Source organism: Puntigrus tetrazona, chromosome 11 (assembly GCF_018831695.1).
Source record: "Puntigrus tetrazona isolate hp1 chromosome 11, ASM1883169v1, whole genome shotgun sequence".
Lineage (NCBI taxonomy): Eukaryota > Metazoa > Chordata > Actinopteri > Cypriniformes > Cyprinidae > Puntigrus > Puntigrus tetrazona.
The window spans coordinates 3771249-3796286 of record NC_056709.1 but is presented as its reverse complement, the minus strand read 5'-3'; the positions used below and the strand labels follow the sequence as shown (position 1 = coordinate 3796286).

General features: G+C 36.1%; 3 protein-coding genes and 1 non-coding gene across 5 annotated transcripts; 1 reads left to right on the top strand and 3 right to left on the bottom strand.

Moving 5' to 3' along the window:
- Positions 1-340: 340 nt before the first annotated feature.
- reep6 (receptor accessory protein 6) lies at positions 341-4382 on the bottom strand. Its single transcript, XM_043251546.1, has 7 exons — positions 4139-4382; positions 3576-3669; positions 3311-3449; positions 2445-2613; positions 1003-1079; positions 859-881; positions 341-767 (listed from the first exon to the last, which is right to left on the bottom strand). The coding sequence occupies exons 1-6, from the start codon at positions 4263-4265 to the stop codon at positions 861-863; spliced, it is 627 nt and encodes a 208-aa protein (XP_043107481.1). The 5' UTR covers positions 4266-4382; the 3' UTR covers positions 341-767; positions 859-860.
- A 754-nt stretch (positions 4383-5136) lies between these two features.
- On the top strand, positions 5137-10756 carry zgc:113223 (uncharacterized protein LOC541424 homolog). 2 transcript variants are annotated; one of them, XM_043251551.1, is made up of 8 exons: positions 5137-5273; positions 6078-6135; positions 6279-6403; positions 6483-6557; positions 6655-6750; positions 7251-7379; positions 8341-8502; positions 10443-10747. In XM_043251551.1, exons 1-8 carry the CDS (start codon positions 5202-5204, stop codon positions 10551-10553), a joined length of 828 nt encoding a protein of 275 aa, XP_043107486.1. In that variant the 5' UTR covers positions 5137-5201; the 3' UTR covers positions 10554-10747. The 2 variants fall into 2 exon arrangements, with proteins under 2 accessions (XP_043107486.1, XP_043107487.1); XM_043251552.1 differs by lacking the exon at positions 6483-6557 and having other exon boundaries at positions 10443-10756.
- Positions 10757-10944: 188 nt separating this feature from the next.
- nwd1 (NACHT and WD repeat domain containing 1) lies at positions 10945-24732 on the bottom strand. The gene is made up of 19 exons (XM_043251553.1): positions 24270-24732; positions 23676-23761; positions 23429-23545; positions 22956-23310; positions 21321-22593; positions 20591-20794; positions 20350-20509; positions 20145-20262; positions 19861-20025; positions 19034-19231; positions 18806-18928; positions 18082-18284; positions 17599-17859; positions 17431-17521; positions 16967-17115; positions 16612-16885; positions 15955-16508; positions 11401-11506; positions 10945-11282 (listed from the first exon to the last, which is right to left on the bottom strand). The coding sequence occupies exons 1-19, from the start codon at positions 24388-24390 to the stop codon at positions 10972-10974; spliced, it is 4869 nt and encodes a 1622-aa protein (XP_043107488.1). The 5' UTR covers positions 24391-24732; the 3' UTR covers positions 10945-10971.
- trnaq-cug lies at positions 12252-12323 on the bottom strand. The gene has a single exon. It is a non-coding gene; the product is annotated as a tRNA-Gln (tRNA).
- Positions 24733-25038: the final 306 nt, after the last annotated feature.

Here is a 25038-nt window from a genome sequence, read left to right as displayed (position 1 = left end):
ACAAAATCACTACAATCTCACAAGAAATAAATGGTAAAAAATTATATATAATCGACGATCTTACAGGTTAGTATGATTGAATGATGTACAATTTATTTATATTTACTAAATAAATAAATAATTCTTAATAAATAAATTTCACAATAGCTATTATTTTTATTATCCATTATTATTTTATTATTATTATCATTTCACTATATTGTGTATCTTGGTAAACAAAAACGTGAGTATGGTGACAAAATGCTTTCTATTGCACATTTGCAAAAACTCAATAGTTACATATATTTAATTTAGTTTCATGATTTAAGCAGATGATGTACGAGAAAAAAAATTCTACAAGAAAGTATCTTTTCAAATGTTGTATAAAAAAATTTATTGTTGTGTGATACATTTTTTATTATAATAATAAGATTACAAAATCCCTGACAGATGCAATCAATACAATAAATTACTTCCAATAAGCAAATAAAAAACACAGTGCCTGTTGAATTCCCTAAAGTACATTTCCGTTTTGCTATGTTTGCTGAAGAAGACGTTTAACAATTTGAACAAATTTATATTAATGGTAAAAATAAAGAAACCATGTTATTAAACTAAAAAGTCTAAAGCTTCACTCCTGACTATGGCTTTGTGTAAATCAGGCATCGATTCGTCTTTACAATGAGACCACATGATACTGCTGTCATGTCTGAATTTATGTCTTCAACAGGATGTTGAATCTTTTGCAAGTTGGTGTCATCCTCAGATCACGTTAGCCACCTGTATTTCTGCATGTAGAAAAAAAAAGAAAATGTTTAAACATTAAAATAAAAACAATAAAACCTTGATAAATGCCCCATACACACATTGAAAACTTACCTTTAATCAACAGTGGGTTCAGTCTAGAGTCAGACACATGCAAGAAAAGACAGCACAGAGAGAGGGATTCATTTGGAGAAAATCATAGAACAGGAAATCGTACGACTTGTCAAATATGGGGTTAATAGCTCTATGATGACGTACAGGAGCAGAACTGGGCAGTCTTCTGACTTCAGGCTCGGATGGGCCTATAGTCCGGTTTCTCACCAGAGTCTGAAGAACTGCAAATGATGGACAAAACAAATCATAACATAATATATATATATATATATATATATATATATATATATATATATATATATATATATATATATATATATATATACACACAAATAATATAAGCTAACGTCAATCTGCTTATTTTATATTTAAATAGATCATTTTGCAGTGTGTCAGGGTTGCAGTTTTCCTGCACACCAGGACAGTTTTTTGGGCTACTTTTATAATGTAAGCAGCCCAAATAAAAATCTATAGATAAATAAAAATGAAAGTAAATCCCAAATGTTTTTCATCCATGTTTTAACATCAAACATAGAACTAGAACTAACTTTATCTTGTGCCACATCTTTTGCCAAAAATAAGAATGCAGCATTTTTGTTGTAAAATAATTGTATATATTATATTACATTATACTGTATTTAGTGCTGTCAAACTATTAATCACAAATAATTGTATCCAATTATATATATATATATATATATACACATTCAGCATATATTTTGAAGCAGTTTACATGTATTTACATTTCTGCATTTACATTAATTTAATTTATATTATAAATAAATACGTTTAATATAAAAATATATTTATATTTTTACATAATTAACCAATGCAGCACATGTACATATTATATGCAAACAAAAACATTTATCCAGATGCAATTTGACAGCGCTAATTATATTATATTATTCTAAAAACATGAAAATTAAATATTAAAGTTTTATCAATTTAATTAGACTGAAGTTTTTAAATAAATAAATGAATAGCAAAGAAATTAGGCAAAATCATGGGGCCATAAAAGGTATGTTTACATGCATTCTCAAGCATTTGCTTTCATAACAGTTGTAAATTATCTAGGTGAAAAATTGATCTGTCTAAATCGGTTTGTTTACCTATATTTGGAGTGCAACCTTGTTATTTGTCTGCTTGCTGTAATCTCTGAGACCTCCTTGAACAGCATTAATCATTATCATTAATCAGCATTAGTTATGTGATGAAATCTGAGCAGTGGCATAAAAACTACTAATATATACAGTATATATATATATATATATATATATATATATATATATATATATATATATATATATATTATATATATATTGTTTTTTATATTTTTTATCCATCATATATTCTAACGCTTTTATTAGATGTAAATCTGACAATTCAGATGTTTTACAATTATTTCATGTTATCAGTCATGGTGCTGATTGTGTCGGTTCCAAATATCCATTCAAAATTGTCCATCTTAATCTTTTCTTATCTTCAGACTATTTAGTTAATTGATTATCAAGTATACTGTCAAATAAGATTAAAAAACATTCTGGAAAAGATTGGTGTTTTGTATCAGCTCTTATGTTGCGTACCCTCTCTAGTGGCGTTCTCAGCTGCTGACATGGCCTTCCCTCCTATATTGTTGACCATCTCGTCTACTCTGGCTTCATGCTTCAGGAAAAATGGCCGCACCACATGCCTGTACAGAACTTGAGAACCGTTCCAGGAGACTGGAGCCATGCACCACAACAGGAACAAGCACTAAAAAGACACACACAAAAACGTGGATAACTAGTCATCATTAACACGATTCTGACATTTTGCTCACAGTTCTGACTTTTGTTTCTATATGAGATGTAAACTTGTAGCTGCGCGTCCTGATTTTCGGCGTGTTTCTAGGTCAGCATATTTTGTTGACCCTGGAACAACATTTTAATCCCAAAATATATTACCATATCTCTACACCTAAACCTACCCTTACTTATGAGTAATGTCTAATTTAATTATGTACGAGCACAAAACTCTTATTGTAAGCCTAAACTTCGCAAAAACTATAAACTGGTTCTTTGAATCTGATTGGCTAATCAGTGTTGTTCGAGGGTCAACAACGATGTTGGCCTAGGGACGCATCAAACTCAGCAAAATCTGGTTCCGCCCCCATCAAAATTGGACTTTATAACTCGCAATTGCGAGTTTATACAACAATTAACAATTCTGGGTGAAAAAAGGTTGAGAAAAATGTTGCAAAGTTACCTTTTTCTTTTTTTATTAAGTGGCAGAAACTGCCTCCGAACAACACTGAATGTCACAGATAAAAAATATATGGACAAACCAACAGATGAAAGAGCTTGACCTCTTACCATGACAAAGGAAGGCAGAATCTTTGTGCCAATCAGAAGAAAGGAGCTGGTAATAACGTGATCAAATCAGATATTAACCAGCGCCTTGTTCTACCTACCTTACACACATAGTAGAAAGGAAACCAGTGGAGAAAAATATCAGAGAAGAATTCGCCCACGCTGAAGAAGCCGTAGATTACCCAGTATGTCAGCCATTGTGTGTCATCCTCCTTATCAGGGCTTTCTATTGCTTTGATACTGAAAAAATGTAAACAGAACAAATTCTGAATACTCGAGTTATGAAAACAAAAAAACAAAACATTACATTAATTGATTTATTAGGTTACAACAACTTGGTTTTTAAAATAAAAGCACATAACTCACGAGTAATATGCAGGATAAACAAAACCAATCAGATTACAGAGCAGAGAAGCACCGTATCCAAATAATAAATAGGCTCCGGTCACACCAGCAGCACCTGTTGGACGAAATGCATAAAATGTCCTTCTAAAACAGTGTAAACAGAAACAAAGTCACATGTAAAATGACTGTAAATAACTAGCTGTCATGTGTAGCTGTTTTTGGATCTCAAATGCAGTCGTTAGCGCTATTTTTTTTAATGTAGACTAGAGTTAGATGTGGATGGGGTGAAGGCAAAGTCACGGATTGGTTACGTCAGACAAAATCTCCCTTTGAGGAACTTCATTATTCAGAAACGGAAGCTATTTTTCCGTCCTTTTCATAAAGGGAGATTATTTTCTCCTCATTTATGATGTAATGAGGCTATTTGTTATTTATTTTCACGCGCGCGCGCGTGTGTGTGTATCAAAGCAGCTTCGACTAACTTGAGCACCTGTTACATCACAATTTAAGATGAAGGCATGATAACAGCACTTTTTATTAAATTTACAAACATGAAACGGGCTTTATATAAAACCAGGACTTACCGAGCGCTAAATAGCGTTTCTTGATGCCTGTTTTTTCTTCGATTTTATTGAGGCAGTCAGTGACTATATTCTTCTCGTTCAAAAAAGCCTCGACGCGGTCTCTTATCTTCGCAAATATGGTAAACATCGCGGCTTGAAAGGAAAGTGTAACGTTATGAAGGTAAACGCAAGCGTGTGAATGATAACATGAAGCGAGTCTGTAGGATAGTTTCGCTGACTGGACAGACTCAATCCGCTTACTGTCAGACTAGTGACGCGTCTGTGGGAGGATCAGGACCTATGACTGACAGCTAAAGACACCAATTGCACGACCTTTAATGACATTCTCAATTGAATTTAAATGCATTAATGAACTTTAGTTTGGTTGTCGCCCCATTGATTATGTAATCGATATCAACAGTTTTAACCACTAGATAATTACGTCACTCTTTGTTTCTGCAGGACTGGAATTATCCGAACTGTGCCCAAATAAATGTTTGTTTAATAATATCTCGTATCTAAGCCAATTTAACCGTTATATTTCTCCGCTCTCTTTCTGCCAAGAGGAAGAAGAGTCTATTCGACATTTGTTCTACTTCTCTTAAACAATTTTGGCTTCAGATATCAGCTTTCCCTGCTTCTTGTATTCCACCAGCTCCGTGTAATATTTCCGTCTTTTCCATCCTCACGTTTCTCACAATAAAGAGTTTTGAGTTTTTTTTCTCAAGATGCACACCAGTAATGCAGTAATGCTTAACCTGAAGGCACGTTTATGAAAGTTTCTCAAACGTCCTAACTGAATGCGGCCTAATCCTGTTTTAAGACCTGTCCGTGAAACCGGGCCTAAATGTGCCATATGATTGGTAAACGCCATATCCAGAAATATACGTTAAATATAAACACGGGTGCATATTAGCTTCTGATTTTCGCGTTTACTGGAAACGCGCGGACAGACAGGTATTCGAATGCGCTGAGCGAGCAAGCTCGTACACGTCGTTATGGCGAAACCGGGGGAATACCCTAAGGCACACGTTACCTCAGAAAAATAAAGAGCCGCCTTTGTTTTTAATGACACGGAGATAAGATGCAGACCAGGACAAAAAAGTCTTTCAGAGCCGTAAAGTACACGTTATTTGTGTTTTGCTACATCTTCTGGGTAAGAGCTCTTCTCTTGTAATAAATGTAGTCTGCTGATTTATGGAGCAGCATATGCGTTTATGTGTGTTTTTTTTTCTTTTTGCATAGGATGAAAAGCAAAAGTGAAAAGTATAGCTGGTCCTTTAAGCTTGATTACGCCGTGCTCAGTGGGTTAAAGCATCAAATATTTAACATTAAAGGGACACTTTCTTTAAAAATTCTTTTAAAAATCTGATTCTTTATGACACTTGTGTGACTATACACTTGAAATGACTCTATCTAAACAAATATGTTTGTAACAGTATTATAAGTAAAGTATAAATAAAGTGTGGACACCGTGAACCTTCACTTGAATTAACTAAATAAATTGTAGGCTAATGCATGAATTAAGTGACATTCACTTGTTATTTTTATAATTGCCTTAAGCATCTACATTTTTACATATCATATATGAGTGTGCAATATGAAGAATCAATTCAGATAAGGAATAAAGCTTGAAGCTGAAGTGAGATACGCATTTTATCTAAAAAGGCATTTACCTGGAGTGCTTGATCTCAAAATATGTATCAGTGTATTTGCCTTCAAAATAACACATTATATGAACTAAAGAAAATGTTATAGGACCCTAAAGTTAATAAAGGTGATGAAGATGAATATCTGCTCAGTAAAACAAAAGTATCCCACCTTACCAGAACAATTTCTTTTGAAATATATGCATATAAAATTATATTTAATGTTGTGCCTACTGTATGTTGTTGAGTAAATTTGAATGAAATGTAAGCATTGAAGACATTTCAGACTAATGAGTTTTGTTGTGTTAAAGGTGTTCAGTGCTGTTCTAATTGCTGTTGGAATCTATGCCAAAGTTGCCAAAGAGTCTGGTATTTAAACAACATTTAACATATTCAAAATATGTGTGCATATTACATTATACCGTATTATGCCTAAATCAGTATCTTTGTAATAAATATATGTACTACTCATGTACATTTTATGTTATATTTTCTTTGCCGTTGCTTCACAGATGCAGTGGACACGCTGATGGCAGATCCAGCTCTTCTGTTGATCATCGTGGGTACTCTCATGTTCACCATCACGTTTTTTGGCTGTTTCGGAGCTCTGCGCAACATCTCCTTGCTGCTCAACATGGTCAGATATGCTTACCCTTACCCTTACCCTGTGTGAATTTAGTTTTTCACATGCTCACAAGGAAATCATATTTGTCCAGTTTGTAGGAATTTTGTTTGTCATTCTGCTTCTTCAAATAACGGCCGCTGTTTTGGGCCTTCTGTTCTCTGAGAAGGTAAAGAATTCGCAAAAGTACAAGAACAAACTTTGGGCCAATTTTGGAGAAATTGTGCGATGTTTAAAATGATCACTTTCGATATTTGCTGGTATAGGTTCAAGAGAGGACAGAGCAGCTGATGATGAAGGCCATTGTGCGCTATCGTGATGATCAGGACCTGGAAAATGTGATTGATTTTGTACAAAAAAAGGTGAATGAAATTCACATATATATTATATACATATATATATATATATATATATATATATATATATATATATATATATATATATATATATATATATGTGTGTGTGTGTGTGTGTGTGTGTATATATGTATATATATATATATATATATATATATATATATATATATACACATACAAAAATCATAGGGCCCTATCATACACCAGTCCCAACGCGATTGCAAGGTTAAAATAGGGCCCATAATGTGAAATATTATTACAAGTTAAAATAGGTTTTACATTTTAAAATTAGCATTATTACTTAGTCTAATACTGATTTGCTTCTCTAGAATCATCTATATTAATAGTAGTGACATTATGAATATCCTCACTGTTACTTTTCATCAGATTTATGTATTCTTGCTGAACAGTAGTGTAAGTATGTAAGACTGTTGAATGCATGCAACGGCAGAGGTCAAAGATTACACTATTATTTATTTATCATTACATTTTACTATATCCTTTAGTTCAAGTGCTGTGGCGTGGATTCCTATTTAGACTGGTCCAAAAACATTTACTTCAACGCATCTGACCAGAACCCCAGTCTGGAGGCCTATGGAGTGCCCTTTTCCTGCTGCATACGGCTCAAGAATGAGGTCAGATAGTCAAAATCAAATATTAGCAATGTTAGTATTTGTTACTGCAATTAATTGATGAAACATTTAAATGTTTCTTTTTTTTTTTGATACTTTTTTTGTAGTGCTGGGCAACAATTAATGGCAATTATTCTAAACTAAAATAAAAGTTTTCCTGTGGATAATATATGTGTGTGCTGTGTATACTTAAAAACACACACATGCATGTATATATTTAAAAAAATGTTTATATATACATGTACATATACATCTAAATACAAAGTAGACACACATATATTTTAAACAAAAACTTTTATTTTGGGTGCAATTAATGCGGTTAGTTGTTTTCCAGCACTATTTTTTTCTTATTATGCTATGCACTTTTCTTTTTTGTTAGAATTTTAAAATACTACTTTAAAAAATAACGCTTAAGACTGTTGGAATATTCAGGATGGAAAAAAAACAGACAGCTAAGGTATGAAAATATGCATACTGAATTTTAGTCTTTTGTTGTATTTATATTTGCATACTGAACTATTGGTAACACTTAGGTGTCATTTGTTAACATTAGTTAACGTTAACAAATGTATTAACTAACATGATCTGTTAACGTTCTTAAAATACAATCATTCATTATTAGTTCATGTTAGCTAACAGTGCATGAACTAATGTTAACAATCGCAACTTGTGATTTTAAGGATGTATTAGTAAATGCATAAATTAGCATTAACTAAGATTAATAAATGCTGTAGAAATATAGTTAATTCTTAGTTAATGTTAACTAATGTTGTTAACTAATGAGCCTGTCACAAATGTAAAGTGTTACCGAACTGTTAATAGCAGAGTCAGTCAAAACATGTTTTATTTCATATATAGTTACATGGAGGACATAAAATATTACCTTTGTACTCATTTTAAATGAATTAGTCAAATCATTTAAAAAGTATTCTACCTCATATAAACTGTTTTAATTCATGCGCAGACTGTGTTCAACTCTATGTGTGGCTATGAGAGCCAGAAGTTGAAGAAGAGTGTGGTGAGTCGGCTCATCTACACCACTGGATGTCTGGAAGAAATCGTCTGGTGGGGAAAACAGAATCTTCTGCTGGTGGGAGGGATGACCCTTGTCCTACTGTGCATCGAGGTTAGGCACGCATCTTTTTATACGTCATCCCTGCAGTGCTTGATTACTGAACGCTCTTAAAAACTATTTAATTTGTTTATATATATATATATATATATATATATATATATATATATATATATATATATATATATATATATATATATATATATATATATATATATATATATATATATATATATATATATATATATATATATATATATATATGGGCTTATTTTGAACTTTTTAAATACCTCCCTAATTTAACTGAAATTAAATGCTTTTTCTAATGCGATTCAAATTTTTAAAAAGGGGTTAAAAAAAGTTCACCAAAAGGCAGATTGGAACCCTGGTCGTTGTTGTCAAAATATGGCTACATATTCAATAAATCCAGATGAAACTAAACGGAATATTGCGTAGATCATCAGTGATCTACGGTTCTGTGCATTAACTGTCGCTTCTTTAGAAAATAGCAGATTTACCGCTAATTAAAAAGCTGTCTCTACTGACGAGATGCGCATGAATATATTGACGAATATATCCCCCAGCCCTATTTCAAAACATGTACGGTTATTGTATGCAAATAACCGTTTCTTTGTAACGCTGACTATCCCAATCACACGTTGCTGGGTGGAGTTAGTGTAAATAGCCTCTGCCAACAAGGCAGGCTGTTTGCACTTAGTGTAAATGAACACTGTTTTCAGAAGGCCTGTATGTGAAACAATGGCAAATCTACTGTTGTTTACTGTTGTTTAACTTAATATTAATTCATTTAATCTATATATTTATTAGTAATTACATCAAGTTCACAAATCAATTAGGAAAACATACTGATTATCACGTTATACAGTAATGGACTTAATCATGATTAATTGCAAATTTAAAACACTAGGATTTGAGAGCTTATGCGCAGAATTATGACAAAATGTATTACGAAGAAGAACTGCACCTGTTCAGCAGCTGCATCAGAGCTAACATTTGCATCATGATAACGTAAATGTATGAGATTAATAGTACACTTTTACTCAAAATCGATTGTCTGAAATAACTTCCTTTTGCTATCGCGTGGAATTTGGCCATTTACTGCCTTTTCGTATCGCTGTACAAATTAGCATGTTGTTATGAAAATATACAAATCTCCAGAAAATCACATACAGACCATATCCATCAGAATTATGTGTTTATTATCTTATATAATCTATAGTGGCTGTTGCTTACAAGCCTTAACATGTAAGCTCTGGCTAAAACTCAAACGTTGTTCAGTTCTTAAGCTGCCGGATATAAATTGCATTCCGAATATAATACACATTAGTAAGGATCTATTAAAATGTTTATTTGTCTATATACACTTAGGGTGGCCGCTGTACATTATAAAAATAACTCAAAAAACTGCAGTCGATGAACAGCTCTGTTATTCTGGCCGCGACTACACTTTTTTAAAAAAGCCCAATTGTGTGGAAAACCTCTCTGCAATGATGGTAAAAAAAAATTTATGTGTTAAACATTATTGATTGCGTTTAGACATTTATGTTGACAGCTCTAATATATATATATATATATATATATATATATATATATATATATATGTGTAACAAAAGCCAATGAGCATGCAATCTTCTCAGTACAAATGTTAGTCTTTTGCTTATATTAATGCTTCACAGAACATTCTTGAATTTACAGTAATATGGATCATCAGGTTTCCCCCCAAATTTACATACAGCAAATTTGCGTAAAGGTTTCTACTCAGCTCATTATAATAAACAGCCACCCAGAGTACACTGACCACAGTAAAGCACATACTGAGCCACTAGAAATATTATCTCTGACTTACAGCTCATACCTGATATGTAGGACTGTACAAGGACTGTATAAAACTCATATGCAAAAATTTAAAACAAAAAAAGGTAAAAGTAAAACTCTTAGCATTAAGGATGATAAGCATTTTGTCTGTTCTTCAGATATGTATGATGTCACTGGCTTCAGTACAGCTTCGTCAAATCCGACGAGTTAATGAGAAGAAGAAGAAACATAACAGGAGCGAAAACCTTTGCTGCAACAGAAAGTCTTGACTTGTTTTATACGCTTACTTTTCACAGTGCAGGCATTGGAATTCAGTAATGCATTGCATTTAAAATACCAAGTTATAACATGTTACAAATTAGCAAATAATGTGATTATTATTCTATATTATACTGTGAGTTATTAAGTCAAAAGCTGTGATTAAATTCAAGGCTAACATAAAAAACTATATTTCTTTCCTGTGCTTGTGTTTAGCTGTTTTGTTAATAAAATATAGTTTACAACATGCTGTCTTGTACTTTTAACACTTGCAATATTCAATTACTATAAAATTACTAAATTGATTCTTAAAATAGATATTATGTAATTACACTGTTATTATTATGTAATTATAATATAATTACAAATATGTAATAACACAGATCCCAGTGTAAAGCCTAATAGTGGGCTGCTGAAACTAGAATGTATTTAAAGAAGAACACATGTATTGGATGGTTTGCTTTTTATCAAACCCATGCCAATGAAATTGAACTGAGCAGGGTTGTAATCTGGGAGCTCGTTGATCACAGTGTGCGGAGCATTCAGGTTTTTCTCCCGAGAGGTGACTCGGTAATGTGCTCTAAAGTTACGGAGGGGGTTGTATCCAGGTTTAATAGTGTCTGGACAGCGAAAGGCTTCCTTGATGAAAGAGCCGTACTGGGTCATAGCAACAAATCCATCCTTGTGTGGCATCATCTTTATCACTGGAGAGTAGACAAACTGGATGTACAGCAAACTACCTATAATGAATGAAATCAAGCAACTGAATCAAACATGAAAAACATTTCATCAAGTAAATTTTATCATAGTCTTTTTAGTCATAAGCAGGTATCATGCACAACAGTGAACCGTCCTCACCACTAGAGACATCCCAGACCTTGATGGTTTTGTCCAGTGATCCAGTGAAGATGTATTTATCATTTACTGAGAAGACCGCACAGAGGACGCCTTCAAAATAAAAACCCTTAAGAATGGAACAAGACAACATGTTTTATTAATCTCACACAACAGTTGTTTGTTGCCAACATTATACGTTATCGTAGGCTTGCTCCAACTGCAGAGCACATTGAAAAAATAATGTATTAAGTGACTAGTTCTTGTTGACTTGATTTAAAATAGTAAATAGGAATAGGATATGTACTGAGTTAGCTTTCAATTAAATGCTGGCCAGTCCAAAAGTGCCAGAAGAGAGGTCAGATGGCCTCTTTTCTTTAAACCTGTTGTAATAGCAGTCATTCTTAGAAGACATGTTTTCAAGTGATGGACCACTCTACTATAACAAGGGGAATTAGCTCTCTACAGAGACAGACTGCATGCTGTGCTGGCTATAAAAGCTTTTGAGGCTCACTTCTCTCAAAAACTTTTTCGAACCAGGTCCTGCACACATTGGCAGCAAAAGCAGGTCTCACCAAGATTTGATCTCAGACCACTGGATTGAGAATCCAGAGTGGTAACCATTACACCACAGAACCTTGACAGGAGCAACTGTTGCTCACAGAGCAGACAGATCAGATCCCAGTTATTTTTAGCGACTGACCCCATGGATCATAAACATATAATTAAACTATAATGATCTTTAGAACTTCAGTCCAATTGACTTGGTCTGCATTACTGGGAATGGAATATAATTTTTGCCTATTAGTACGGTTAAACTGAATCACTAATGTTGCAAAGTTTTTGGACCGGGTCTTGCACACATTGGCAAAAGCAGGTCCCACCGAGATTTGAACTCGGATCGCTGGATTCAGAGTCCAGAGTGCTAACCATTACACCATGGAACCTTGACAAGAGCAACTGTTGCTTACAGGGCTGACAGAGGGGTTGGTTCCTAGTTATTTTTAGTCACTGACACAGTGGATCATAAACATAGGATCAAACTAAGGATCTTTAGAATGTCAGTCCATCTGACATAGTTGGTATTACTGGGAATGCCCACAAAAATGTCATATCCGAATATGCCGTGGGGGACAACATAACATTCAAATCAATTTGCTGAGAACTAGGCACCTGATCTTTACTTTTTGTTATAATTTTGATAGATTTTTTGCTTGGTTCAATGCTGAAAAGTTGCCTCTACACTGTAAAAAATGACTGATTTTCATGAGGAAAAATGTGAAAATGTTACAGTAAGAACCTGTTAAATGGTTAGCGGTAAATTTGCTCGATTGCTCCTGTCTGCCATGAGGTTGTGTGTTTATGTAGCTTTGCTCTTCTGTTTATCACTCGCTGTTGTTTAAAGCGATCAAATATAACTTAATTCCCTCCATATTTCTGATATCAAGCTAATCTGACTAATTTGACTGTTGATCATTCGATTTAAATCTAAAACTGTGTAACGTGGGAGCCTGTTTCTTAATTGTTGCAGATTTTAATATATATGTTGGTAGTGAAAAAAATTAATTAGGATCATTATTCCTAGACATGCTGAACTCTATTGGGGTTAAACAACATGTGTCAGGACCATATGTTAATGGTTTTGAAATTCTGCAGCAAAGTGATATTATTTCAGATCGTTGTCTAGTATTGTGTGAACTGCATATAGCTAAAACTCTAAACTCTGTAGCTTGTTACAAGTATGGTAGAACCATCACTTCCACCACAAAAGAGTGCTTTGTAAGTAATCTTGCTGACTTATCTCAATTCGTTAGCACATCCTATGATGCAGAAAAACTTGATGATGTAACAGAAACTATGTACTCTCTTTTTTTCTAGCACTTTAGATACAGTTGTTCCCTTACGTTTAAGAAAGATGAAAGAAAACAATCTAACTCTGTGGTATAACGAGCACACTCGCACCCTAAAGAGAGCAGCCCAGAAAATGGAGTACAAATGGAGAAAAACAAACTAGAACTATTCCGTATAGCCTGGCGGGAAAGTACCCTATTGCACAGAAAAGCATTTTTTGTCTCTTTTAGAAGAAAACAAACCTAAACCCAGTATTTATGCAATACAGTGACTAAATTAACAAAAAAATTGTGTCAATAGGTTCTGACATTCCCTAAGAATACAGAAGCAATGACTTTATGAACTACTTTACTTCCGAGATTAATACTATCAGAGCTAAAATTGTATCTCAGATTCCAATCTCAGATTGTGCACTATAAATCCGCTGAGGAAAAATTCCAATAATTCTCTATTATAAGAGAGGAAGAATTGTACGAGCTTGTTAAATCATCTAAACCAACAACATGTATAGGGTTCAACAACCCTATTCCACCTAAACTATTAAAAGAGCTACTTCCAGAAGTCATATACTATACTGAGTATTAAAAGACTTAGTTAATTACAGAGCAATCTCGAATCTCCCCTTTCTTTCAAAGGTACTAGAAAAGGTAGTATCCTCACAACTATATTCCTTCTTAGAGAAAAATGGTATCTGTGAAGATACCATTCTATCTTCTATCATCTGATCGTGGTTGTATCTTGTTATTAGTGCTATTGGATCTCAGTGCTGCGTTCGACATGATCGACCACAACATTTTCTTGAATAGACTAAAAAACAGCAGAATTGCCTTAGCATGGTTCAAATCATATTTATCTGACCACCATCAGTTTGTAGCACTAAATGAGGAGGTATCATATCATGAAATGTGGAGTACCTCAAGGCTCAGTACTAGGGCCATTACTTTTTATGCTTTAAATGTTACATCTGGGAGATATTATTGACATGGTGTTAGCTTTCTCTGTTATGCTAATGATATTCAGCTCTATTTTTCTTTGTGGCCCGGTAATACACACCAAATTGAGAAACTAACAGAATGCATAGTTGATATAAAAAACTAGATGATGAGCAACTTGTTCATGGTAAATTCTGAAAAAAGGTGTTAATTATTGGACCTACAGTGTAAAAGATCTGAAGATTTATAAGCCACCAAATAAACACAGAGGTAGCACAATCTGAGCGTGTAGCACACAACATCAAACCTCTGACAGCATGGTTAAACCTATGAACCTATGAAACATATCAAACTTAATATTCATATTTATATGCACTCCATATACTACTTTAATGCGCTATCGTTATTCCTGTCCCGCCTGCACCGCAAACCCAGTTATGCTGGGGCTTAACACTATTTTTGTGATGTAAATGTCAGAATCTATTAAAACATTTATTTCATACTGTTATAAACAATCCCTTACCAAAATAGTAAAAGTAGGCTATAGTGTGTTTTGGGGAGTTTTTATTACCAGTTGTAGCCTATAAACATAGTTCAAATACCATGTTTAACTATGGTTAGTGTAGTAAAACATTAAGCACCATGGTTTCCCTATAGTAACTGTGGTTTGTGGTTGTATAATCACAGTTAATTTTCATAAGGGATATTTTCACCTTATTCCCTCACCTTGTACTCCATGATGTGATTCAGATTTTAAAATCTATGTTGGTAATGAAAAAAATTAATTAGGATCAGTATTCCTAGACATGCTGAACTCTATTGGGGTTAAACAACATGTGTCAGGACCATATGTTAATGGTTTTGAAATTCTGCAGCAAAGTGATATTATTTCAGATCGTTGTCTAGTATTGTGTGAACTGCATATAGCTAAAACGCTAAACTCTGCAGCTTGTTACAAGTATGGTAGAACCATCACTTCCACCACAAAAGAGTGCTTTGTAAGTAATCTTGCTGACTTATCTCAATTCGTTAGCACATCCAATGATGCAGAAAAACTTGATGATGTAACAGAAACTATGTACTCTCTTTTTTTCTAGCACTTTAGATACAGTTGTTCCCTTACGTTTAAGAAAGATGAAAGAAAACAATCTAACTCTGTGGTATAACGAGCACACTCGCACCCTAAAGAGAGCAGCCCAGAAAATGGAGTACAAATGGAAAAAAAAAAAAATAGACCTATTCCGTATAGCCTGGCGGGAAAGTTCTCTATCGCACACAAAAACGCATTAAAAACTGATAGATCTGATTTTTTGTCTCTTTTAGAAGAAAACAAACCTAACACCCAGTATTTATGCAATACAGTGACTAAATTAACAAAAAAATAAAGTGTCAACAGGTGCTGACATTCCCCAAGAGTACAGCAGCAATGACTTTATAAACTACTTTACTTCTGAGATCAATACTATCAGAGCTAAAATTGTAACCATGCAGTCGTCAGCTACAGTATTACATCATATAGTGCACTATAAATTTCCTGAGGAAAAATTCTACTAATTCTCTATTATAAGAGAGGAAGAATTGTACAAGCTTGTTAAATCATCTAAACCAACAACATAGTGTGTTTTGGGAGTTTTTATTACCAGTTGTAGCCTATAAGAATAGTTCAAATACCATGTTTAACTATGGTTAGTGTAGTAAAACATTAAACACCATGGTTTACCTATAGTAACTGTGGTTTGTGGTTGTATAATCACAGTTAATTTTCATAAGGGATATTTTCACCTTGTACCCTCACCTTGTACTCCATGGTGTGATTCAACAAGACGGGACTCAGGTTCCACAGCTTCTGAACACAGTCCTGAGAGCCAATCAGCGCCTGCACATCCCAGTTGCTCATGGTGATGCAGGTAATGGCTGCACCATGATGATCCAGCTCAGCTGCAGTGGCAGTCTTAAAGTCGTAGATCACCACTTCGCCACCAAATGTTCCATAGAGCAGCCTACAGTCGGACAGCAGGGCCATGGCAGAGATCGGGGAGTGCAGCATGAGCAGAGAATACCTCTCAAATGGGCCGTCCACGCATGGGAAGCTGTCTCTAGATGTAATCTCAAAGAGACAAACTGCATCCTCATATGCCACTGCCATTCTGTCCTCCCGCGGGCTGATGGCCATGCTGCGAACCGTCGGCAGGTTTTCTGGAGGTGGCAGGCACAGGGTTTCTAGGGCAAAGTCTAGTGGGTAAATAAGGATGGTACCAGTCCTCAATCCACAAAAGAGCAAGCGTTTCTGCTGGGCTAATTCAATACAGCACACTTCTGAGGACACGTCCATACTGCCAGGCCGTAGACCTGTGAAACACATGAACACATTTATCATGGGAATTCTGCTTTAAATATATCTTACACATACATACAACAATGAAAACCAATATCCTGTTATTACATGTTTCACCTTCCGTGCAGCTCCAGGTAAAAACCTCTGTTTTATTTCCTTCTTTCACATAGAATACAGTTTCACCATCTTTCGACAGGGCCACTAGAGGGCAGTAAGCTGGGATGAAAGTTTTGATCCTGTGCTTGGTGTTGTAATCCAGCTGCCATACTTTGAGCTGGTTGGCAATAATGGAGGCAGAGACAACGGTGCGCTGATGAACAGCCAAAGAGGCCACAGCTGAATCCATTACACCGATCCAGTCCAGCAGGGCTCCTGTGGTTACGCTCCACACCTTGAAGAGCGCAATAAGATCAACTTTCAGATGAGATAGCAGTGAGATAAAAATGCATGGGAAGAAAGGGATTAAACTGACCCGTATAATCCGATCCTGGGCACTTGTGATGATTTCGCTGCCTTCACTGCTTGAGACGGCACACAAGACTGACGCATCATGGTAAAGATCCAAAACCTTCTGAATTGAGGTCCGCGTCACGAGGAACACACACAATGTTCGGTTACATCCTTTGACAAGAAAACATTGGATTTAAACAGTCCAATAGACAATATAAAGTATATAGTTTTAGTAAAAATGTAATAATTACAGTTAGCCCAAGCTAGCAAGTTTAACATATTGTGTTATATTTCTATAATATATAATGTTGTAATATATAAGCTTTAACTAACACAGGAAATTTTCTAAATCTGTGCAGTTATTTCACTGCAATATTTGTTGAATTTTATTTTAATTATTCAAATATATGCCAATATTTACACTTTAATAGTATGTAACAATGAGAAAAGAAAGAGAAAACCAGACAATGACATGCATGAAAGCACCTGCAAACAGCATTTTTTCATCCTCAGATGTTCTGAGGAACAAAGCTGGAGAGGGAAGATCAACCACAGACTCATTGCCATGGCTCCATACCTGCACACACACAAAAACCTTCCAATAAGCCTGAAAAGCGACATTTTGCTGGGTCTTTACTGAAATAAGATACATACTGAATGAAGACGGCCTTCCCCAAAAGCAATGAGTATCTTGGAGTATTTGGTGAGGGTCAGAGAGCAAGTGATATTGTGGTGTCCAGCAGGACCGGGAAGGGGGGTCTGAGAATGCTGCATGCCAGTGGATATGTCATAAAAACAGAGCGCCCCCTCACTGCATAAGCATGCTACTGCATCTCCCACAACGCCAAGAACAGAACAGACCCCTGCTGTCAGCTCATACAGGGGTTCTGCAGTGTCCACGTGCCAAGCTTTAACCTACACAGGTAAGGATGGCAGAGAAAATATGAACTGACAGTATTCTACATATATTATAACAAACACAAAAAGTAAATTCTGTCATTATACATTTTTGTTAATTCCAGATAATAAAATAAAAGTTATCGTTTACATAATATAGTTTACACAACTGGCCCCTGCATTGGTACAATAAGAGGATGAGCGAATAATAAAAAAATATAAAATTTAAATTTTTCATACTAGGCCGTTTGGGTTGGTTATGATAATCTTCCTTTCTTCAATCATGTAAACATGGGTAGGTGTGTGTGTTTGGACAGACACTGCGTCATTGATACAGAAAAGCTGTTGTCCACTTATCAGACACCATTTTCTTAGTGTGCCATCGAGTCCAGTAGACAGACAGTGATTGGTTTTGTCCATTAGCTTCAGGGACAGCACCCCCGCTACACAGAAAGAAAAAAAAAAAAAAAACATGTTTATATTTTCATGAAATGGTGTTCACACATAAAAAACGGGTTTGAAAATTAGGGGAAATATAGAAAACATTTCTATAATCATGTCCCTTATTTCTTAAACTATTCATTTCCTCATAAAATAAATATTTCTGGACATGAATTCTAATTGGTCAATAGAGTGTGCTATAATTCACGCAGAAATCTACTATATTGCATATAAACACCACTGAAACTCCCCCAGCAGACTGTTTTTTTTTTCCTGCATAGCAACATCCTTTGTGGAACTATGGGTGAACTGAAGTGTGCCCTCCTAAGGGAGCATTGCATTAGAGACAGCTTGGCTCATCCTACACCAAGGCTATTTAGTTCTGTTCTATCTTCTGTTAGACGAAACTTGTGGAAGTGATGTGTTAATGATTTTTTTACGTGTTGGATGGGATTTTCAGACTAAGTCAAATTAGTTGGAAATCATGGCATTAACACATTTCATCCTTGCATTCATAACCTACCAGTGTGTCCAGAAAGACTGTTAAGAGTTTGGAGATGGTTCAGACTCCAGACTATGATCAGCCCTTCCTCTGAACCTGCTACCAGCAGCTCTCTCTTTGAGCACAAAACAACAGCCTTAACCCCTTCAAATGGAAAGAAAAACACACACAAAGCAACACCTAGTAGATTAGAAACAACTTGTGTGATAAAATTTTTAACTAAAGTAATATTAAACTCCTTTATGTTACCTCTAGTGAACCCTGTGAGGGTGCTCTTCAGTGGGCCACCAGGGGCCTGAAAGAAGCAGCTTTTGGGCACAAGCACTGGATCAGTACATGAAGCAAACCAGTCGACGCACTGAGAACACAGCTGACCAATCATGGAGGGGTAGAGATCAGTGAGGCACTGAAGCCTGGACAAGATCTCCGTGACCAAAAGTGAGGGATCTCATAGAAGAATGAAATATAAGAATAGTAGAGTTTAAAAAAAATAATGAAAGATGAGTTATATTGCAGTAGATTTTTGATGTTTCTTCTGAAGCAGGGATTAATTGGTGTGACTGGTTTTCCTGCCAATCAGGGTTGCCAAGTTTTCACAGCAAAGCCGCGGACTTGGCAACACTGCTGCCAATAAAGAAAGGAACAATATCTCTGAATGTCATCTGTAAAGCCTCATACTACATACAGAGGATTTATAAATGCATTTTAAAATTTAAAAATATTTTTGTAATAATCAGTCGGAGTCAATTATTCCGGTTGCCACACCTCAAGACATCGATTAGATGATATATTTCGAGATATTTGTCCGGTTTTGAATTTAAAACGCTTCTGTGTGAACGAGACAATTCGAGACTCATTTCTGTAAAGAAAATACGGTTGTCTTTTATGCATACGTATAATCCTGAAAAATATATTTAATATATATTTAAATGTATTCATATTTACCTTTTCATAAAAAACATGAAACCAAAACCTTTTCTAATGTTCCCTTACTAACTCATTCTTATTTATTGCTTTACTAAGTAAATGTTATCAGTAGAATACAGTCTATGAAAACCCCAGTGGTCAATACTTACCCACACGGCCATCGCTAAAATCTAATGAGGGCTTAAGAAGCAGAAATGTCTCTTTCAGCATTTGTATCTCAGGACATTCTTTGAGGTCAGTGCAAAGCGACAGGTCCTGAATCACACAGCTCACGCCGCACTGCAGAGTTTTACAACATAACCAGTCCAGACTGCCTATGACAATAAATACACATTCATGATTTTAGACGTTTATACATGTTGTGTATTTTTAAGTTGGCAAAAACATAAAACATAGACAGCGGTGACAATACCTATTTCTATCTAAACCTCACCAAGCACTGATTGGCGTAGCTCCTCCCATTTGCCTGCATGAGCGAGGTGATAGGGCAGTTCATGGAGCTTCCGCACATTAGCAACTTCTTCAGAGAACCACAAGGGCTGGGGTGGTACCTTGGAGAAAATAAGTTTTTTAATCACCAAATAATAGTTATTTAGCAAATACTGACACAATGCTGATTTTGTGAGCTTGAACAATACCTTTCTGTCAGCATTGAGCAGTGTACTTAGTGAGGGCAGAAGGATAGGCCTGAGCTGCCCTTGACTCCACTGTCCTGAGAAATATTCAGCGAGGATGGTGTGCATGTCAGCTTTTATATCGCATAACAGATATCTTTTCCTTACCAGCTCTGCAAACTGCCTAGGAAAAGTAATGGCTGAGTTGGAATGGGCATAGGACTTTATTATACACTGCTTGACTTGTGAAAAAGCAAACCTTTACCTGTGAGTGAAAGACAGCAGAATAACACCACCCTCCCATCTCTCTGTCAGATGAGTGCTGAGGTCATGCCAGAGACGAGACCAGTGAAGTCGTGGGAAGCGCAGGAGTGTGTGGTTTGGAGGAAGCCAGTACTTATAAATTTCAGCCAGAACGTCATTATCTAATGACAACACATCCTGTAACTCTGCCTCTGATAGACCATTTCTAATTATATAAAAAAAGACAATAACAATCTTAGACTTACGTGACTGTCATCATAAAAAAGGTCAAGTTTGATGACTAGTGTTTGACTCGAAATCTGCAAACTTTTTTAAGCTAAAATAAATTGTTTGCAACTACTTAATTGTTCAGTGTATATAGACAAAATGTAATAAGGCATTAGTAAATTTTGAAATTAATATAAACTAAGGTTAATGGAGGCTTCATGTTAAATAAAGTAGTTAACTAATGAAACTTATTGTAATAAAAAGTGTAAGTTTTATTGAGGAAAAAGTTGTGAATAAGTGCCTCCAATTCTAAAGTGTTACCATAATACATATACTCTATTATATCATATATTTTGAAAAATCTGCACATACTATATACCTTTATTTGCATTTCATTTTATTGAAATACTACCTATTAAAATCTGAATTACAATTCAGCATCCTGTGCATAAGCTCAGCTCAACTCTGGAAAATGGTATGTAATTTTAAAAATACTAAAATCAATATATCAAATTATGACTTACCTTGATAACAATATGAAGCACAGTACATGACTAACTAGCTTCTTGCCATGATTCTCCTCAAGTGTCTCCACAAACTGTGTCATCACTTCCTGTGCAGAGTTGCCCAGGCGAACATTAGACATGGATGTGTTGGACGACCACTGTTTGGCCGTGTCTAGCAAGAGTTTCAGATGCAAAGGGCTTCTGCTTTGCTGGAAGCTGTTTAAGATGGTGCCCAACTGTGCTGAGGTCAGTTTGCGACCAGCTGCGCTCAAGTAGGCATCAATGATGTCCTTCCCTTGATTGTCCGTGAGAGGTTCCACTTCAAACTTGTTTTGTTCTGCTGAAACCAAAGATTTATATTTCTCAAAGCTTTCATCAGAAACAGAGAGTACAATTTGCACATTGGGAGGGATGACTTTAGGTATCCAGTCTAGTTGAGGAGGTTTGTTTGCCTCTAACAACTGGTCCAATGAATCTAGAATGAGCAGGAGTGTGTCTCCTTGTTTTGACACATCTTCCAGCATTGAATGGAAAAAACGGACTAGCTCTTCGTGCGTGTTGGATATATGTGGATAGGGGAGCTGCAACCCTAAAGCGCCGCACACCTGAAGACAAACACCTCTGAGAACAGAGTCGATATCCGAGCTGAGTGGAGATGTTCCCAGCAACCTGAGCACCACAACTCCTCGATGGTCAACCACACCTCGTGCTTCTTGTGCCAGTTTGCAAAGCAGAGCTGTTTTACCAACCCCTGACGGCCCATGAACCAGAAAAGGTTCATGGCAAGCATCCATAGACTCCCACATGGCAATGGAAATCTTTCCCAGAATGCTGTCCCTTCCTTTAAACACAGAGCACCTCTCCTTGCTCAGCATGGCATGATGGAAGATCTCCTGTTTCAACCGAGACCAACCTGGATCTTCTGTGCTACAAGTTCCTGACGTTTGCAAAGCATTCCTGCTGATCAGTTCCTTTATTTGGGATGTTACCTGCTCGCACAGTCGTCCCAGATACTCCTTGTGTTCTTTGCGGCTCGGATCCATAGCTCCTTTGCTGAGCTCCATGCAGAGAGGTTGGAGGCGCCCCGTGTTGCAGATGCGCTGCTTCAGGTCGGTCAAGAGCTCCCGGGCTTCGTTGTCCAGCAAGCCATCAGCTGTAACGTCTAGAAGAAACTTTGCAAAGTTTTTCTTGTAGTTTCTTTTACTGAGTCGGGGCAGTTCACGGAAAAACAGCACCGCTGTTGCATCCTTTTGAGTCTTGAGAAAGCCGTGCTCCATCTCATACTCTAAAACTGTGAAATACACACAATAAAAACAACACTGAAAACTAAGGCAGGACTCGTCAAGGTCCAGCCTAAACTCCTGCAGACTCAATCACAAGCACATAGTCAGGGTGTTAAAAAAAAGTTAACTAAACAAAACTTGAATATACATCAGAGTCTATAGAAAAAGTGCAATTTGGTTTCTTGGTTTGGCTGACATACCATTCGTTTAGATGTTTACGAGAGACAAAAATGTTTTGGTCTCACTATTTTCAGGACATGTGCAGCATACTTGGTTATACAGTACAATGAAAGTCAGACAAAAGAAAAGTCATAAATGTTTGGAATTGCAAAAATTGCACATCATTTTGCAAAGCATCACAGTCTCTTACCAGATTTGAAAAACTTGTGCTTTTGGTCGCCGCTTATATCCCCGTCTCTCTCAGCCTGTTGGGCAGTGGTGCGAAGAACCTGAAGCAGTCGCGACTCTGTCAGATTCCAGGATATGACATCATTATCACGCAACTCTCCGCTCTCTGAGCCTTTGTCACTGTAGTGAGGATAGTGAGTTGTGATTGGCTGGAGGATGTATGTGGGTGGGACTGAGTTGCTGTCTTTGAAGAACCACTGGTTAAGTAGCATTAAACTCTCAGAATCTTTGGGAAGTTTTGACATCAGCAATTCAAACTCTGTCTCTGGAATGAGGCGAGGGATGGGCCGATGACCATACTGATTACCGAGCAAAGCCTGAGAAGAAAATCAGCAAAAAGCAGAGTTACACGATTATACTTCTGCTTAAACAGAAGAAAGTATGTTCACTGCATTCAGCTAAACTGTATAAAATTAGGTTGCTGGTGACACATACAATAAAAGTTGGGCCATCTGATTTTCTCTGGCAGGATTCAATTTCTTTAATGCACAGTTCAGTTGTCAAGTGATTAGCTGCGAAGATCTCGCGTGCTCCGCATCTGAAATCCACTACCTGCGAGAAAAACAAACAAAATTCAACATCAGTACATAAGTTCATCAAATACAAATGCAATGTAATCATAGAAAGTGTTTATGTTTCCAATTAGAATTAAACCAAACTACAAATACATTTTAGCACAAACCTCAAAGATGAGACCCATGCTTTGACAATGGGCCTGCAGCTCAGAATAGGCCTTCTCCCAGAACGCATTTCTCTCATGTTTCATGTCTGTCAAATACATTAGATTGAATAATATCAGCTCCTTATTTTGTGATATTTATTCATGCCTTGCTTATTACATCGTTATTACACTATAATAAAGCTTATTTAAAAATGTATTATCTAACATAACACGTATTTGTATGGTTTTACATCATTATAGAAAAATGCCTGACCACCTTAATTAATCAGAACTATTTCAATATGTTATATTAGTACAAACACCAATTTTGTTAAAATTGTATTGTTGCTTATTAGCATGCATATTACTAGCATATTTATTAGTACATATAAAGCACATATATTTACACATGATGAAAGCATATTTAATGCCTTATCCAGACCATATTTTATATCCTACCCCATACCCAAACTATTTATATGTAACAAATTATGGGTTTACTGCAGATGGGTTTTGTAATTATTGGATAGCATTTCTGTAGTATTTCAAAGTTTGTTTTTTAAAAAAAACACACATTCAAAGCTAAGTAGACTAAACAAGCCGTGCAAGCCTTACCTGAGTGTGTGGAGCTGATGAAAACCCGTACCATTCTGGAAATGGGCTGCAGAGCATCAGCGCTCTGTCCCCGCAGAGCCTCCAGTCCAAGAGCTTCGCTCATCTTCTCCACCACAGACATCCTGTCCAACACACCTCAGGAAAACCTACGATGTACGATCACCTTCTTTCCTGTGCTCATAACCCACCCAAATCTCGGCTCTACAGCAACGAACAAACAGCTCCAGAACTACAGAACATCACTGCTTAGTTTTCAAAAATGAAGAAACAATCTAATAGCCAAATATGAATTAGATCACAGTAACAAGAAAAAGAATACAGCTCTGTTGCGAAGCGCTCCAGCTCATTTGTTTGTTCTCCTCTGCACCCGTCATTTTATCCACTGAGATCGGGAAAACCGAGAGAGACCTGGTGTTTACGACCCGCCGCCTGCAGCACAGATCAGACCCTGGAGACCACGAGCAGCTGCCACATGTTTAATTAACCTGAAGAGTATAAAAGCATAAATGGTTGCTTTTCATTTTTAATTAGAAACTGAAAACCCGTGGAATCATTTTGCTTCATTACAAATAATTATTAGCTGGTATTTCATGGCAAGGATTGATGTGAACCTCTTAAAAACCGGCAGGATCCTAAGGGAGAAGGTGATCTATAATGCTGCTAACCAAACCCATGCATATGTTAATTGTTACTGTGTGTTGTTTGTTTCAAACCTCTCTAATGTGCGCAGGCAGATCTTTTCTGTCCTGAGAGAGAATAATCTAAGTCA